We start from the raw sequence: 17,112 nt of genomic DNA, 5'->3' as shown, positions 1-17,112 counted from the left end.
TGATATAAATTTCATATCCGTAAACCCTTTTACGGAATTAATACCCATTGTTTATATTTATCTTTTAATAACGTCAATCCTAAAATGTCAAATGTTGAAATTTAGACGTAAAAATGTACTGATCAATTGTAAAAATCTTTTAAACATTTTTCGTTATATCTTATAATGTTGATATAAGTTACAATGATTTCTTTATTAAATAAACAAGTTTAAGTAATTTTATTTGTTAATAATAAGTATATTAAAAGTGCCATGCACCACTTGAATCTAACTTCAACCTATGAGTAATGACCCGTGAGTAACTTCAGCCCGTGAGTAATGAACTATTACTCACGGGTAAAGTAATGGGTGTTATTATCTATTCAAAAATAGTGAATAATGAGTCTATAGCAGAGGCTGTCTATAGTTTTGAAAAAGTGTCAGAATTTATATACTTAGGAGTAACTATAATGAACACGGGAAAGAAAGGAAAAGAGGTAGACAAAAATCGAATGAGATTTGGGAAAGGAAGGTGCTCTGAAAAATCTTCGGAGGAAAATAGGAGAGTATAGAATTACGAGCTCAAAGAGATAGATGGCTTTGTCATAATATAAGAATGCCAGAGAACTGAAATGTTACCGAAACCATACGGAAGGAGGGAAAAATAAAACCGGCGTCCAAAGAAGAAATGGTTGGAAGTAGTAAAGCAAGACTTGTCAGAAATAGACTTAAGAAATTGGAGGGAAAAAGCGTTTTTAAGAAGGAAAAGTAAAAAGAAGCGAAATTACCTTTGTAAAAGTGCCTCGACGTCCGATCTTCGCCTGCCCGGAAACACCCTCATCAATACATCAATAGGGCTCCTCTGCGGATAGGCAGGTTGAAATTGAGGTGGAAACTGTGCAAAGGGATGTTGGTACGGCATAAAATTTGACGCCTGTTGGTGGGGAGGGGTTTCAGGACTTGGCGGTTTTTCCCTTTTGACTGAAAGGTTTTCGGGGGCTTCTGATTGCGTGTCTTCTTCGACGTCTAGGTCTGGATCTGGACTTGTTACTGGGTCTGGTGATGGGGTAGGAGCTAAAGGAGTAGGTTGGGGATTTATTGGCGACGAGTGCTGACTTCTTTTAATTTCTTCTTGATCTGAGTCTGATTCTTCTAACTGGCATTCTTCGACGTTGATTCTGGGCCTTTTGGAAGCTGAAACAAAATAGAGTATTAAAACACTAGTCATTGAAATAACTATTAAAACATTAATATTTAGATACATGAGTAGAAAACAGTGGGAAATCATATATCAAAATATTACATATTTATGTAAACACCTTGCCACAAGCGTTTATCATCTTTCATGCCCAGTTGCCAATTCTGTAAATCTATTATTACAAAATTGAAACTGGAAACTAAATCAGGAAGGTTTTCCTGCCCTCTGATAAAGAGTTAATATTATTGAGTCACCTAACTGTTCTTGTGGTAACAGATATGATCGATATATTAACAGAGATATAATAACAGAGATAATAATACTGTTGGGTTGGGAGATCTAAATCGGATATTCTTTTAATGTCCTAAATATGATTAAAAAACCTTTATAGGAAAGAGACTTTACTATTTAGGAAGGCTTTTCATGGAGGCTGGGAAGCCCAAAATGAAGAACAATTTTAAGATGACGAATTTACGAAAAACAGAGAAATTGATCTGAATCCCGTCCAGCACCTCATGAGAAACATTCGAAGAAATTTGCTCCTAGTAAAACAGAATGGCCCACTCCACATAATTCGATAGTAGAGTTTAGTTCGTTAACTTACAACAAACAGGCATACTTATGTTTCGTGGACTTTAAGAATGTATTTGACAGGGTCAAATTAAAGGACGCTATACATTTATTGTCGCAAGAGAGGTACTCCTAGGAATAATTAAATCGATCTAAAATATCCACTAGAACAACACAATAAAAGTAAAAGTAGAAGAAGAACTAGCTGACCCAACTGAAGCTGGTAATTGGATAAGACAGGGAGATTCACTGAGTACCCTATTGTTCACTGATCATGGATGAAATAATAAAAAAGTAAGAACTACAAAAGGATGCCAAATGGGGGGAAAACACCTTAAACTAATCAGCTATGCAGACGATGCCATGCAATGCTAATCTCTCAAAGTGAAGATGATTTTACAACGTATGAGGCACCAATTTGATATAACCGTCAGAAAATTTCTGTACTATAATACTCTGGGCTAATTAGCAAAATTCATGGAAAAGTTATTTACCAGCAATTTTATTGCTGGAATCGAATTATAAGATCCTATATATTAATAATATAGGTATGCAAAGTCCGCAGATAGTGTGCTACTTTTTTTATAAACAAAATGGCGCCGACAAATCGTATTTTTTTCAATTATTGCTCTATAACTCCGAAGATTTTAACTCTACAACAAAAACATCTTAATAAAAATTCACCGCAATGAAATTCTGCATATAGATATGTTTTTCTCGATTTTCTCCGACGAAAATTTTTCTCGGAAAATGCGGGTTTTCCTAACAAAAACTCTAATTTTCAAATAAAATTTTAGGTAAGTAATTATTAATCAATAATTAAATAACTTAGTGACATCAAAGCTTTCTTGGTGTAGATTGTAATTCCAGAAGCCGGTGAAAATTAAGCGAATATTTTAGCAACAATTCAATTGTTAATTAAAAATTACGATCGCAATAATAACCAAAATAATCATGATACATTGATCAAACTTATAAAGATTATAAAGATGAGATGCTTATTTAATAATTTATCGACAAAATATAAATTTTTCTTTTTTTTTGCATAATCTTTAAATTTTGAAAAAAAAATAGTTATAATACGCTGGTCTAATTAGTAAAGTACAAAGAAAGGTTATTTACCAGCAATTTTATTGCTGGAATCGAATTATAAGATCCTATATATTATTAATATAGGTATGCAAAGTCCGCATATAGTGTGCTACTTTTTTTATAAACAAAATGGCGCCGACAAATCGTATTTTTTTCAATTATTGCTCTATAACTCCGAAGATTTTAACTTTACACAAAAAACACTCAAATAAAAATTCACCCCAATTTAATTCTGCATAGAGACATGTTTTTCCCGATTTGCTCCGACGAAAATTTTCCTCGGAAAATGTGGGTTTTCCCAACAAAATCTCGAATTTTCAAATAAATTTTTTGGGCTAGTAATTATTTATCAATAATTATATAGCTTGGTGAAATAAAAGCTTTCTTGTTATAGATGATAAATTCAGAAGCCGGTGAAAATGAAACGAATATTTTAGCAACAATTCAATTGTAAATTAACAATTTACAGTCGCAATAGCAACCAAAATAATCATGAGACATTGATCAAACTTAGAAAGAATATAAAGGTGTGATGCCTATTTAATATTTTGTCGACAAAATATAAATTTTTCATTTTTTTGCATAATCTTTAAATGTTAAAAAAAATTGTTATAAACAAATTAACATTTCTCAGAAACTCTTTATTATATTCTAATTTTAAAAAATACTTAAAAAGCGTATTTCATAAGTCTTGAAAATGAATGCTTTAAAAAAATTTTCCAACCATTTGCAAAAAAGTTATGAAACAGCAAAGTAAATATACGAATTCTCCGTTGTTTATAATTTGTTTTAATTGTTTTAAAGCTTAAAAGTGAGTTTATGGTACAATCTAATTACTCACAAAGAATGTAAAAAATTAGTGCAATGGTTATATTTTAATCAAAGATTAAAAATACTTTTTTTTGTAATTTTTAGCGCGAAAGTAGGCTTGATACAGAGCCGGAGATAAAATGTTCACTCGAAGCGACTGACACGCTTAAACTCGCGCGAGTTGTGTATGTGGGCGGGTAGCTACGGTACTGTATTATTCTACTTTCGCGCGTGTAAATTACAAAAAAATATATTTATAATCTTTAATTAAAATATAACCATTAAACTGATAGTCGATATTTTTGTATAAATAATTAGCTTGTACTTTAAACTCACTTCTACGCTTTGAAAGAAATAAGAAAAATTTTAAATACCGTAGTAATCGTATGTTTATTTTGCTGTTTCATAACTTTTTTGCAAATGGTTGCAAAAAAGTTTTAAGGCATTCATTTTCAAGATATTTGAAATGCGCATTTTAGCTATTTCTTAAAATTATAATATAATAAAAACTTTCTGAGGAACGTTAATTTGTTTATAACTATTTTTTTTAACATTTAAAGATTATGCAAAAAAATAAAAAATTTATATTTTGTCGACAAAATATTAAATAGGCATCTCATCTTTATAAGATTTCAAAGTTTAATCAGTGTATCATAATTATTTTGGTTATTATTGCGACCGTAAATTATTAATTAAGAATTGAATTGTTGCTAAAATATTCGTTTAATCTTCACCAGCTTCTGGAACTATAATCTAAACCAAGAAGGCTTTTAAGTCACCAAATTATTTAATTATTGGTAAATAATTACTTATCTAAAACTTTATTTGAAAGTTAAAGATTTTGTTGGGAAAACCCGCATTTTCCGAGGAAAATTTTCGTCGGAGCAGATCGGGAAAAACACGTATCTATGCAGAATTTAATCACGGTGAATTTTTATTTGGGTGTTTTTGTTGTAAAGTTAAAATCTTTGGAGTTATAGAGCAATAATTGAAAAAACACGATTTTCGGGGCCATTTTGTTCATAAAAAAAGTAGCACACTATCTGAGGACTTTGCATACCTATATTATTAATAAATAGGATCTTATAATTCGATTCCAGCAATAAAATTGCTGGTAAATAACTTTTCCCAAAAATGGCCTATTCTCCGATAATCAGCCCAGACTAAATAATAGTCTCCCGGTTTATACCGCTCACGTGGCTTTGGAAGTATAGCAGCGTAATCTGCTATATCTAGGGCCTACGGTATACAAGGAAGGTAACAGGTCCAGTTCTACTATTCAACCGCCTATTATTACCCCTGGATTTACCCAAGGTACTCATTTTATTCAGGCTGAGTCGACCTGGGGCCTATAAACATTTTAAAAATGTCTAGTTGTTCTTGCCGGCGGTAGGATTTGAACTCCGGACCACCGGCATGCGAGCCAAGCACACTACCGCTTAGCTACGCCGGCCCTGAATTGTAGGTACTGATAAGTAAAAAGTCTTAAGTAAAAAAATATCGATATTGATTAAGATTTTTAGTACATAAGTATTTTAAAAAATCGATAAAAAATGCTGAAAAGCGATTTAATGTCAACGCATTTTTGAAGTATTACAATATACGCTCTGAGCTTCGCTGGTGTCGTTCCTAGCGGTTATTAATTCAACTTTTACCGGTAATTTTTAAATTTATTATTTAATTGTCATCGCTTAATATTTACAACGCAAAAAAGTAATTAAATTGTAATCGATTTTTTTAAGATTTTGCTAATCATTTTGACGTTCTATTGATAAAATATGAATTTCTTACTTCTGATACTTTCACAATTATCGTGTAGATGGCGCTAAGATTAATTTATAATTACATATTACGGAACATTAAAAAAACTTAAATTCAGTATTTAAGACGTAAGTATATTTAAGGTAAAAATATTTACCACAGCTTTGACCAACTAATATTTTTTATAATTAATGTTTTTAATTTTAATTTTAAATTAATCACTTTGACATTTATGTCAAATTTCCGGTAAACGTTTACAGACTTTCCACTACTGGCGCTCGCGAATTTGTAAATATCCCCTAGACGTACGAGCTCACAGCGTATAGATGAAAATCAGTCGATTTATATTACTTTTCATCGATTTTTTTTAACGTACTAAAAAACTTAACGTAAGATCTTTTTACTTATCATTACAGATTTAATATGTCATGTAATTTCTCCAAAAAAGACAAAATGCATGGTTGTAACAACAAATCCACTAACATAAATGCATGGTTATTACGTAAATTAGACCTTGACGGTCAGGTAATGGAACAAGTGATGGAGTTTAAATATTCTAGGCATCACATGTCTAGCTACCACTGGGAGAATATACCTCCGTATTTCAGGCAGAGATTTTTTCATTCTTGCAATGTGAAAGAGAAATCAACCTGAGGGCATTCGAACTGCAGCGGGTTAACATATGCACAGATAGCCAAGCAGCCACTGGGGCTCTTATAAACCCTAAGAAGAACTCTAGGCTGGTGTGGGAATGTCGACAAGAACTTGACAGACTGGCATAACATAACAGTGTTATACTGGTATGGGTTCCAGGTCATCGGGGCATATACGGCAATGAAAGAGCTGATGCACTCGGCAAGAGAGCATCAGCTACAAAATACCTGGGTCCAGAGCCGGCCGTGGGAGTGCCAAAAAGCACCGTCCGCGAACGAAAAAAAGCCTGGATCCGAAGCCAACACAACTGACACTGGGAGAGTGAACCAGGTCAAACACATTGCAAGATGTATATCGGACGGACATGTGCTAGTAGGGCTGAATTACTGCTGAAAACAAGCAGGAATCAGCTCAGAGTCATAACAATTTACCTCACTGGACATGCGACAGTTAAGGGTCACCTGCATACAATGGGGCTATTTCATGGAGACTTGAGCTGCAGACTCTGTAACAGAGAACTTGAAACAGTCAACCATATTTTGCATAACTGTGAGGCATTGGATCGGAGGCGGCAAAAATTTTTGGGACACATCGAAGTGACTCCAAATATATATGCACCCACCCACTAGACATGTACAAGCTGGTACAGGGTTCCAGAATTCTGGAATGGGTTTCATAAACGAATGGAAGATGTACAATAAGCCAAGTGTCTGCAGTACAACCGGTTCACAACAGACGGCTTTCAGGGAAAAAAACATGTCTAGCTACGGATGGATCCAAACAGAAGTGGAAGATCAAGTTAATAGAGCAAACAGAGCCGCAGGTTGATGTCCGCAAACAGCCGTAATGAAACAATGTGGATAAATAAAAATATCGGAAAAGAAATGAAAGGCAGAATTTACAACACAGTGTAACAAAAATAAGAAAACTTCTGTTGGAGTGAAAGCAAAAAGAAAGATATACTCCAACAGAAGTAAGGAAAAAGAAAAAAGAAAAGAACTGGTATAAAAATGAAGAGAATGTGGGATGTGTGTAAAGAAAAGGGGTGTAGTGGCTTCTACGTTGAGAAGCCGCAATAGAAAAAATACTACTTTGCAGTAGTACTGAAGAAAGGGGGATTAGAAGGGATAGAAGTAGACGTGGGAAGAGACAGAGGCAAACTGAATAGAGTTGGCTAGCAAGAGATGCAAGAAAACCACTTGACACTCAAGGATGGATACGGCTCGTTTGCATGCCTGTCGAAGAACAGTAGCTCTATATAGATAGTAATGATGACTAAAAGATGAAATAATAAAATAAGAATAATGTACTGAAACTGAATGAAGATGGATAATTGCTAAAGACGAACAAAATAAATAAATCTAACAAATCATGGGCGCCATGAAAATGATCTTCGATCATTTTCCCAGGTATCTTATACTGCTGTCAAATATTAAATATATCAAACCTGTAATAACAAACATAAAGGAATAATAAAATTCATGATATACAAAATAAATAAATATTTATTAAAATAACTACTAGATTTTTAACAATCTCTGAGTTAGACAAGCATATATCATGTAACTCTAAAATGACATAAGTTATACAAAAGTTATATCTAAGATAACAACAATAATGTTATCTGTTACAAAATTACAGGTATAAGTACCTCTCACTAACATATAGGGTACAAAATTACATAAGTCTTCTACCAAATGGTTATAGTACGCCTGCTACGTACAACTAAAGGAAACTGATAAAGATGAAAATACAACAAATAAATAGGCCCAAGCCTCACTAAGGGAAAATACAATAATGAAGTACGCAAGTTAAATATACAAGGAATGAACTAGAAATGAAGTTGAGATAAATACCGACGATGACATAAATTAACCGAACAAATGGAATAAAGCAAATAACAGTAAAATATTTGGGAAACAAGCTAGTAATATTAAAAAATAAATTTACCCGAATTACATAAACCAATAATAAAGTATTAAAAACCTAATTTTCTCTAGGCTTATTCCTGTGCACAAGAAGTTACCGTAGATACAAAGTTTGGGAACCAAATAATCTAATATACAAATATGTCAAAAAAAACCAGAGGTAACCTAAATCTGAAAAAAAAACATAGTGTATTTAACAGATAGTCTGAAATATAAAAAAACCAATAGTTACTAAAACACCTCACTAAATGTTCCCAAACGAGGTTGCGGTTGCATCCTAGAAAATGATGCACCAGGATGGTGCGACCCCATGACTCCTGTAGGCCCAGGTGCCAAGACGAAAATTGAGCTGGAACGCTCCCATAGCTTGTTCCCAAATCGACATACTCCCATGATGACTTGACTGTGGCTGTAGTGGTTTCTCTAGGTGGTCAAATAAGGTCTATGACTTCATGGTAGGGTTTCTCCCAAATGGCTAAAAAACATTCCCAGTTTTATTTCTCATTTTAAACATGAGCAAAAAGTAAAGGGAAGAAGAAATAATTGAGGAACTTTTTAGAAGCAATAGTATAGAAAAACCGACCATTAAAACTGGAACAAAAACCAATCTCAGGTAACCTTGAACTGTTTTGAGTGTGAATACATGGACAAATGACACTGAAATGATTTATTTGAGGAAATATCTGTAAAAATATATTGAATTTATAAAATATTGGATGTTCAATAAATTTAAAACCTACAGAGAAATGGTAATTATTTCCAATATTAATTTGAGGACTTCAAAAATGTTTGGTTATGTAAAACCAAAAACCCCATTAATATAAAGATCGATATAAAGATAATATAAAGATCGAAATCATCTACACCCTTCCCTTAATAGATTGACTAAGAAAGTTTAACAATGGGACTAATATTTTAAATATTCCACAACAAAAAACACATGACAATGGCTAATTAAAAAATTATTACAAAAAAAATAAATCTCACCGAATGATTCCTATTAGGCTCCAACAGGAGTTGTCACACACATGTCTCCCTAACTCCAGACAACCCTTGCTGGTAACTTTTTACTTTACTTTAAATTGCTTGATGTTATAAAATAAGTTGGATGAAATCATCCGCCATTCTATATGGTACCTCTATTCGACACAACAGCCAACAGTCAAGTAAAGAACGAGAGGCGCTTCTCCGCCAAGGTAAACGTCAAACTCTCTCAGAAAACGAAATCATTCTCGATAGGTGGAGTACGTTCCATCACCGAGGTATGACGTCACCCCAGTAGTCCTATACGAGAAATTAGAGAATTTAAATGGAGACCGAGGAAAAATAATTATAATAATAATTAAAGAGCTAATTTTGTAACGTGACCGTTACAACAGTCATCAAACTAATAATGACATAGGCGGCAGAAACATCACCTGACACAGAGAGAACAAACAGAACGCTAGAAATAGCAGAGATGAAAATTCTTCAAAAAATCGATGGTAAGACACTATGGTACAGAGCTAGAAGTACAGATTTATGACGGAGATGCAAGATGGAGAACATTAATAATTGGGTGAAAAACAGAAGAGTAGAATGGAATGACCACATAAGCCGAATGACAATAAATAGAGTAAAATCAATGGGAAAATCCCAATAGTTGACTGTATACCGTAGTTTAAACCTAGTTGACAGTATACCACAGTTGATCTGTGCCCATGCGTTGAACTGGCAAGTACCTAGTTTTTTTTTCGAGCAGGGAAGCATGTTGCCCTTTAAGCATGCACTTAATTTAATCTTATAACATCGACTGTTAGTCACCATATTTTCATAAAATTTAACATGTAAACGATATATTATGAAGTTGACACTTTGAATAGTGTGCTAGTTACAATTACTTAGCAGAATGCACTGAAGATGTTCTGAATTAGAACGAAAACGTTTTGCACGACATTTTATGAAGTTTTTTAATAAACGATTTTATACCAGTGTACAACTTGAAGTTTTTACTTATGTATGAGTTTAATAAATAGAGTAGTACGGTTCCCCAATAGGAAGACGATCAGTGGGAAGACCTCGAAAACGATAACTTACTGAAGGCAAGAAGAAGAAGTTTAGTTAAGTATTCAGTTGTAAATTAAAATAACTAGTTTATACATAAATTTCTTCTATAAAAAAATTCGATAAATTGTGCCCAAACTTTTAGGACTTTTAGGACATTTAGGGCAAAACAGTTTATCCGTCCACTAAATTACTATATTCCCCCTTATTTTTATAATTTGTAATAGTTTACTTGTCTCCACCATAATTTTAAACTTTTGTTTAACTAAAGTTGCTGGAAATAATTATTTTTCGTTTAACCTACCCACACACAAATGTTTTAGGAGTAACTATAAACAAAATGGTTAACTGTAAAGCATCTTACTATCCATTTACTTGTGAATTTAAGAACCTACGCATGAAATACAAGACAAATAACGTTATTACCAAATATTAAAAGACAGAATGATTTTTTCTTGAAATTTCTCAATACACAATCAGTACTATTTAATCACTACATGGTAGAGACAAACAAAGGTACTGAATCTAGATAAATATTAGAAAAGGTAAGGCAAATAGAGATCTTTCAGACAAGTCTAGTTTGTCGTGTCATACATAGGTAGTAAATATGGCGTGTTGGTCGTGTGCTGTGTATATCAACCCACTATTAGGGGTAATTTTAAAGACCAAACAAAAATAAATTAAGCTAATATATTGACATGCAATAAAAATCAAGTCACTTTTGTCAGTTCATATGGCATGGTTCATAAGCTTTTTTCATATGGGCTCTTATGGAATTTTCCATGAAAACAAATCACTTGAAGTCTACAAGCAATCAGTCTGTGTTCTCGCCTGACACATTATGGCCTTATCCTCCTGGAAAACTATCAGAGGTCGAAAAGCGAAAAAATCTGTGATCTATACATATACTTCTGAAAAGGAAGCTGGTAGAAAAGGGTATGGATAGCGACAGAGACGGTTGAAAATGAACAAATAAAGAAAAAACTGCTTGAAGCATCAACTGAAAAAAAAAAGAGAACGAAGAGAACAAACGAATAAAACGAATATTGATACACCACCAAAATCATCATCACAAAGAGAATATTATTGTCTTCTTTCCTTAGAGACTCATTTAGCGAGTCTGTCTGGAGATAGTTGGATTCAGTGTCAAGGGGCTACAAGCAATGATCTCACGTAGCCTGTACTGATTAGAGTAAATTTATAGGTACTCCATAACTGGCTAATTTACTATTATATTATCCCTTTAAGCACAAATTATAATTCAAGTCCGCAAAAATCCGCGAATATACTCAGAGTTACAAAAAGAGCCAATGCTGAACGTGACCCTTCGAGACCACACAACAAACCAACAAATCAGGCAAAAATCAGGAGTTCAATACGTCATCGAAAGAGCTACGAAGCTTAAGGAACTGGGTAGAGCACTTAGCTGGAACACAAGATGGACGGTGGACAAGAAGAATAATGAAATGGCATGCTCAGAAACTATAAAGAAGCTGAGTACGACCACCGACTAGATACTGGCTACAAGCGGCCCAGTGTAGAGAACACTGGAAATTACTGAGGGAGGCCTATGTCCAGCAGCGGAGGTACGTGGCTGAGTGATGATGATGATAATTTAAGTCGATATTTTCGTATTCAATTCACAACAGTCACAAATTGATTGCATTTACAGTACATCTCTTTAATAAGGACTAAAAACCCTACCCCAATCCTGGGATTGAAAAGGTTTAGTCTGTCTCTCTAAAATAGATAATAAAATGTCAAGTGCCTACTATAAAGGGCAAAAAATTAACTTCGTAGTTTTAGTGTTTTATATTCTGTTCATTTTTTGAATAGAGCCTTTTCAAAAGGGCTCTTATGGAATTTTCCATGAAAACAAATCACTTGAAGTCTACAAGCAATCAGTCTGTGTTCTCGCCTGACACATTATGACCTTATCCTCCTGGAAAATTATCAGAGGTCGAAAAGCGAAAAAATCTGTGATCTATACATATACTTCTGAAAAGGAAGCTGGTAGAAAAGGGTATGGATAGCGACAGAGACGGTTGAAAATGAACAAATAAAGAAAAAACTGCTTGAAGCATCAACTGAAAAAAAAAAGAGAACGAAGAGAACAAACGAATAAAACGAATATTGATACACCACCAAAATCATCATCACAAAGAGAATATTATTGTCTTCTTTCCTTAGAGACTCATTTAGCGAGTCTGTCTGGAGATAGTTGGATTCAGTGTCAAGGGGCTACAAGCAATGATCTCACGTAGCCTGTACTGATTAGAGTAAATTTATAGGTACTCCATAACTGGCTAATTTACTATTATATTATCCCTTTAAGCACAAATTATAATTCAAGTCCGCAAAAATCCGCGAATAAACTCAGAGTTACACAAAGAGCCATGGAGCGTGCAATGCTGAACGTGACCCTTCGAGACCACACAACAAACCAACAAATCAGGCAAAAATCAGGAGTTCAATACGTCATCGAAAGAGCTACGAAGCTTAAGGAACTGGGTAGAGCACTTAGCTGGAACACAAGATGGACGGTGGACAAGAAAAATGATGAAATGGCACGCTCAGAAACTATAAAGAAGCCGAGTACGACCACCGACTAGATACTGGCTACAAGCGGCCCAGTGTAGAGAACACTGGAAATTACTGAGGGAGGCCTATGTCCAGCAGCGGAGGTACGTGGCTGATTGATGATGATGATAATTTAAGTCGATATTTTCGTATTCAATCCAAAACAGTCGCAAATCGATAGAATTTACAGTACATCTCTTTAATAAGAACTAAAAACCCTACTCCAATCCTGGCATTGAAAAGGTTTAGTCTGTCTCTCTGAAACAGAAAATAAAATGTCAAGTACCTACTATAAAGTGAAAAAAATTAACTTCGTAGTTTTACTCTTTTATATTCTGTTCATTTTTTGAATAGAGCCTTTTTCAAAAGGGCTGTTATAGAATTTTCCATGAAAACAACTCACTTGAAGTGCGGTCAGTCCGAGATTTAATTTTAAAAAACAGTTTACATTCCCGTTCGGCTTCATTAAAACTCTTTTCAAATGAGAACAATTTGTGTTTTAAGTTTGTGGTCGAGTGGTCGGCTCAGGCTCAGAACGATCAAGCGCGTTGGTTGCCCTTTTGCTGAGTGAATGGAGGAAAACGTCAAAATAACTGCAAGTTTGTTTCGTCACAATTAGCCGAGCAAAAAGTTTTAATGTGTAGGAGTTTTATTAACGGCAATTTGAGCTGGCAACTTCACTTTAGAAAATGAAATATACTGGAAAAGACTAAGTTTTCAATCTGGTAGCACATAAAATAATATTAAAAATATTACTCTACATCCCACCAGATTGAAAAACAATGGGAACCTTCTCTGGTACACCTTCGAGGCTTCTAAAATTTGCAAACCATAACGGATGCTGAGACTAAAGAAGATGAGGGAATTTTACAATTTATAATTCACGTCCCATCTGCTCAGCGCGGTAAAGTGGCAACGAGAATGGTACCCTTCGTACTCCAATCAGAGTAAACATGTAAATAAAAAATGAATCACCATTTTCAATATCGTTGCCACACGAAACTACGGCCGCATTATATTCTAGTTCAATCAGAGAGTGCAGTAAGCACCTCTACCGGTTTCGAGAAACTTATTAGTCTCTCATAAGGAATTTTGTATATATTTCCTTTAGACGTTCCTTGAGGTAATGCTGTCGAGATGTTTTTTGTTTTATGCTTATTTTTGTTTAGCAATAATAAATAAGTTGATTTTTACCCTTTTTGCAAAAAAATGGTTGTTTTGATTTATGAGCAATATCAAAAGTCAAAATTCGATAAAACTAAAAAAACTCGATATGAGCTATTACCTTCGATTTCGTTGTATGGTATGTTAAACAGTAAATGGTTAAGTTCAATTAGTTACCACTATAAACAGCCCGGATTAACCGATAATAGTATAAAAGGCCCGGTTTCAGGTAAAATTTATTTTAGGTTTTATTATGGGAGTACCATCTAGTCAGTGTTAATTGCAAAAGACCAACTCTGTCTACCTCGGTGGCTTATCGCTCCGGGTGGGTCTTAACGATGGGCCAGGTCAGATAAATTTAATAATACTTATTTATGACCGCACTAATTGAATTCAAACCATTTACTGTTGAACAAACCATACCTCCATCGATTTGGATGAAAATGGGTGAGTGGTTAGAGGATATCTCAAGGAACAAAGGTGACATGGTACCAATTTGCGCTTTTATCCTAGGGGTGTATCCCTCCTCGAGGCAGAAAATCATTTTATTAAAAATAATTACATAATTCGATAGAGAGACAAATTCTAAGTATTTGTTATATAAAGTTATTAAAATAAATCAAAACTTTCTGAGTTATTAAAGATCAAAGATTTTAATTTTTCGTGAGAAAAATGCATGTTTTTAACCGATTTTTATAAATAACTCAAAAACTATAAGTTTTTACAAAAAAGTTATTATTACCAAAATTGAAGCTAATAAAAAGAGAAATAAATCACTTACTAAAAAAACCTTTTAATATTAACTGAAAGTGAGTTATAGATAATTAAATGTATATTTTTTTCGGCGAGTGCCCAAATCTAAGATTTCAAGATTAAATAACGGGAAAATGATGCATTTTATAACATAAACTTATTAAACATTTGTCAAAGTACTTAGAAATATCTATCAAATGAGTCCTCGAACAAGTTGATAGCATTAAAAGTTATACTAAAAAAATTTTTCAAAATTTATTTTTTTAAGTTTTTTCCAAAAAATGTTCTTGTTTTTTTTTTAAATAACTTCGTTAATTGTTAGGATATAATGAGGTTTACCTAAAAACCATTTGAAAGTTAATTTCAAGGGCAATTAAACGACGTTGAATTTAATCTTTTAAACGTCTTACTTTTTTAAAAATAAAAGGTTAAATGGCCCCGGTTACATGGTTCTCGCAGCAAAATTTAAGCTTTAAACGTTTCTATCTCGGTTATTTTTTACCCTACAGAAATAATAAAAGAGGTAAAATATTTGATATAGAAAGAACTAAAATTTGGTTATATATCATTTTTTACGTATATTGAATATTTTTGGAGTTATTATCAAAAGAAAATGAAAATTACGATCATTTTAAAAATTCTGATTTTTTTAAATTATACCTTTTTTCAAAAATTTTCATTCTAAACCAGTCAAAATTGTTGAAATTATTACTTATGCTAACATAAAGATACTATTGTAAGGATTATTATAAATTTTAATTTTTATGGAAGTGGGGTATGTTTTATTTTTCACTTTTTCCTAAAAAATTCGAAAGGGTTGTCTTATTTTCATCATAACTTGCTTAAGTTTAATGCTATTAACTTCTTATGAAGCTCAGTTGAGAGAAGCCGAAGTGCTTTGACAAGTGCTTATCAGGTACATATATTTATAAAATGCATCGTTTTCCTGTATTTAAGCTTGAATACTTAGATTTGAGTACTCATCGAAGAAAATTTACATTCACTTACCCATAACTCACTTTGACTTAACATAAGTTTAGTTCCTTAGGTGAGTAGTGTACTCAACTTTTTATTATCTTTAATTTTGTTAATAATAACTTTTTTGTAAAAGCTTATAGTTTACTTATGAGTTATACGTGAAAAACAGCTAAGATGAAACTAGTAGTGGTAGGAAATTATCAATAAAAATATAGATAATTTACATTATACTGATAGTTTCCCACCTTTAGACGTATCGGAAGAGTTTGCCAACTGCCATTATGACAGAAGAATTTTATAAAATTTTATAAAATTCTCCTGTGATAGTTTGACTCCGATACGTTTAAAGGTGAGAAATGATCAATATAATGTTAATTTCCCACCTCTACAAGTGTCATCTCTTTTTATATCACAATGTATTATATTTTCTCCCTTTTTCGTTATTTTGCCGGTTATTTAGTATATATGTTATAGTCAAAGCCCGAATTTCAGGCACTCCTAGGTTTGACTAGGCAATCCTCAGGTCTGACTGACGGTCTTAGTCAAAACCCGAAATAAAATACAGTTTCGGCCTTTGACTAGTCAAACCTAGGAGAGGCTAAGTTGATCAGGCAAAGGTCGAACTTTATTTTTATGAAATCGGGGTTTGACTAGTTGATCAGCTATTAAAATGTCGTAATTTGTTAGATTAGGTTTAATAAAACGTGATTTTTTGATTTTAATGTTTATTATTTTTGTATTGTCGTAATTAAAATACTAAAATTAGTATTTATTCTCACATGTTGAGGGATTATGGCATTTATAGTTGCATAATACGTTAGACCTTTTACACTTACATAATTTTGAAAAGCATTTCTTATTGCAGTAGCATTTTATAAAGCCTGGTCCTCCAAATTTAGAATCCTTTGTACTAATTTCTCGTAGAGACAGCTTAACGTCTGGAACATCTTCGAAATTAAGAAAATCCTCTTTCCACTCTCTAATTTGATTTCTTAAAAAAGTGCGTTTTTTGTCCCTATTTCGTACCAACTCCATATAAACCGTCAATTATTATTTTATCTTGTATGATACCCATAATATTTCGAGCATCTCCTTTTGCTCTATCAACGCTGGGGATAGGTATTGTTACAGGTTTTCCGATCAAATTGGAGGAAATTTTTTTCACTTAATTGTTTCATAACATTAGCCTGGGCACGAAGACCTTCAATCGCCTTTCCTTTATTTATTCTAATCTTTTCTCTCTATGCACAACGCATGCATGTAACTTTTCTTTCAAAACCTTCATAGTATGCACCATGTGTGCTGTCAGCACACACAACATGTACCACCTGATTATAAATTTGAAATCGAAGAATATGTTTCTTTACCTGTTTTTAGTGCAGTAATGGCTATAAATAAATACCCCAACTGACTGTATATAGAAATGCCCAACACTGTGTTATTATCGAGGCCAGTGCTGTAATAAACTTCACCGCCTGTAATAAACTTCTTTCTGTTTATCTATCGACCGATATTGAATATTGTAGAATGGCGATTTTTTATCATTTACGATGGCGAAGTCTCATTGTTCAGGTCGACCGTCGACACCTAATAAACTACGTA

General features: G+C 33.2%; 1 protein-coding gene across 1 annotated transcript in view; it reads right to left on the bottom strand.

Moving 5' to 3' along the window:
- LOC114331432 (doublesex- and mab-3-related transcription factor A2-like) overlaps nt 1-17,112 on the bottom strand; it is an 87,506-nt gene that overhangs the window by 4,458 nt on the left and 65,936 nt on the right. The window contains exon 2 of the mRNA XM_028281015.2: nt 768-1,173. Coding sequence (XP_028136816.1) covers nt 768-1,173 — 406 coding nt within the window. The remainder of the gene's footprint in view (nt 1-767; nt 1,174-17,112) is intronic.

The sequence above is a fragment of the Diabrotica virgifera genome, chromosome 6, assembly GCF_917563875.1.
Source record: "Diabrotica virgifera virgifera chromosome 6, PGI_DIABVI_V3a".
Lineage (NCBI taxonomy): Eukaryota > Metazoa > Arthropoda > Insecta > Coleoptera > Chrysomelidae > Diabrotica > Diabrotica virgifera.
The sequence above is the reverse complement of the archived record's forward strand: the minus strand, read 5'-3'. Positions and strand labels throughout refer to the sequence as shown.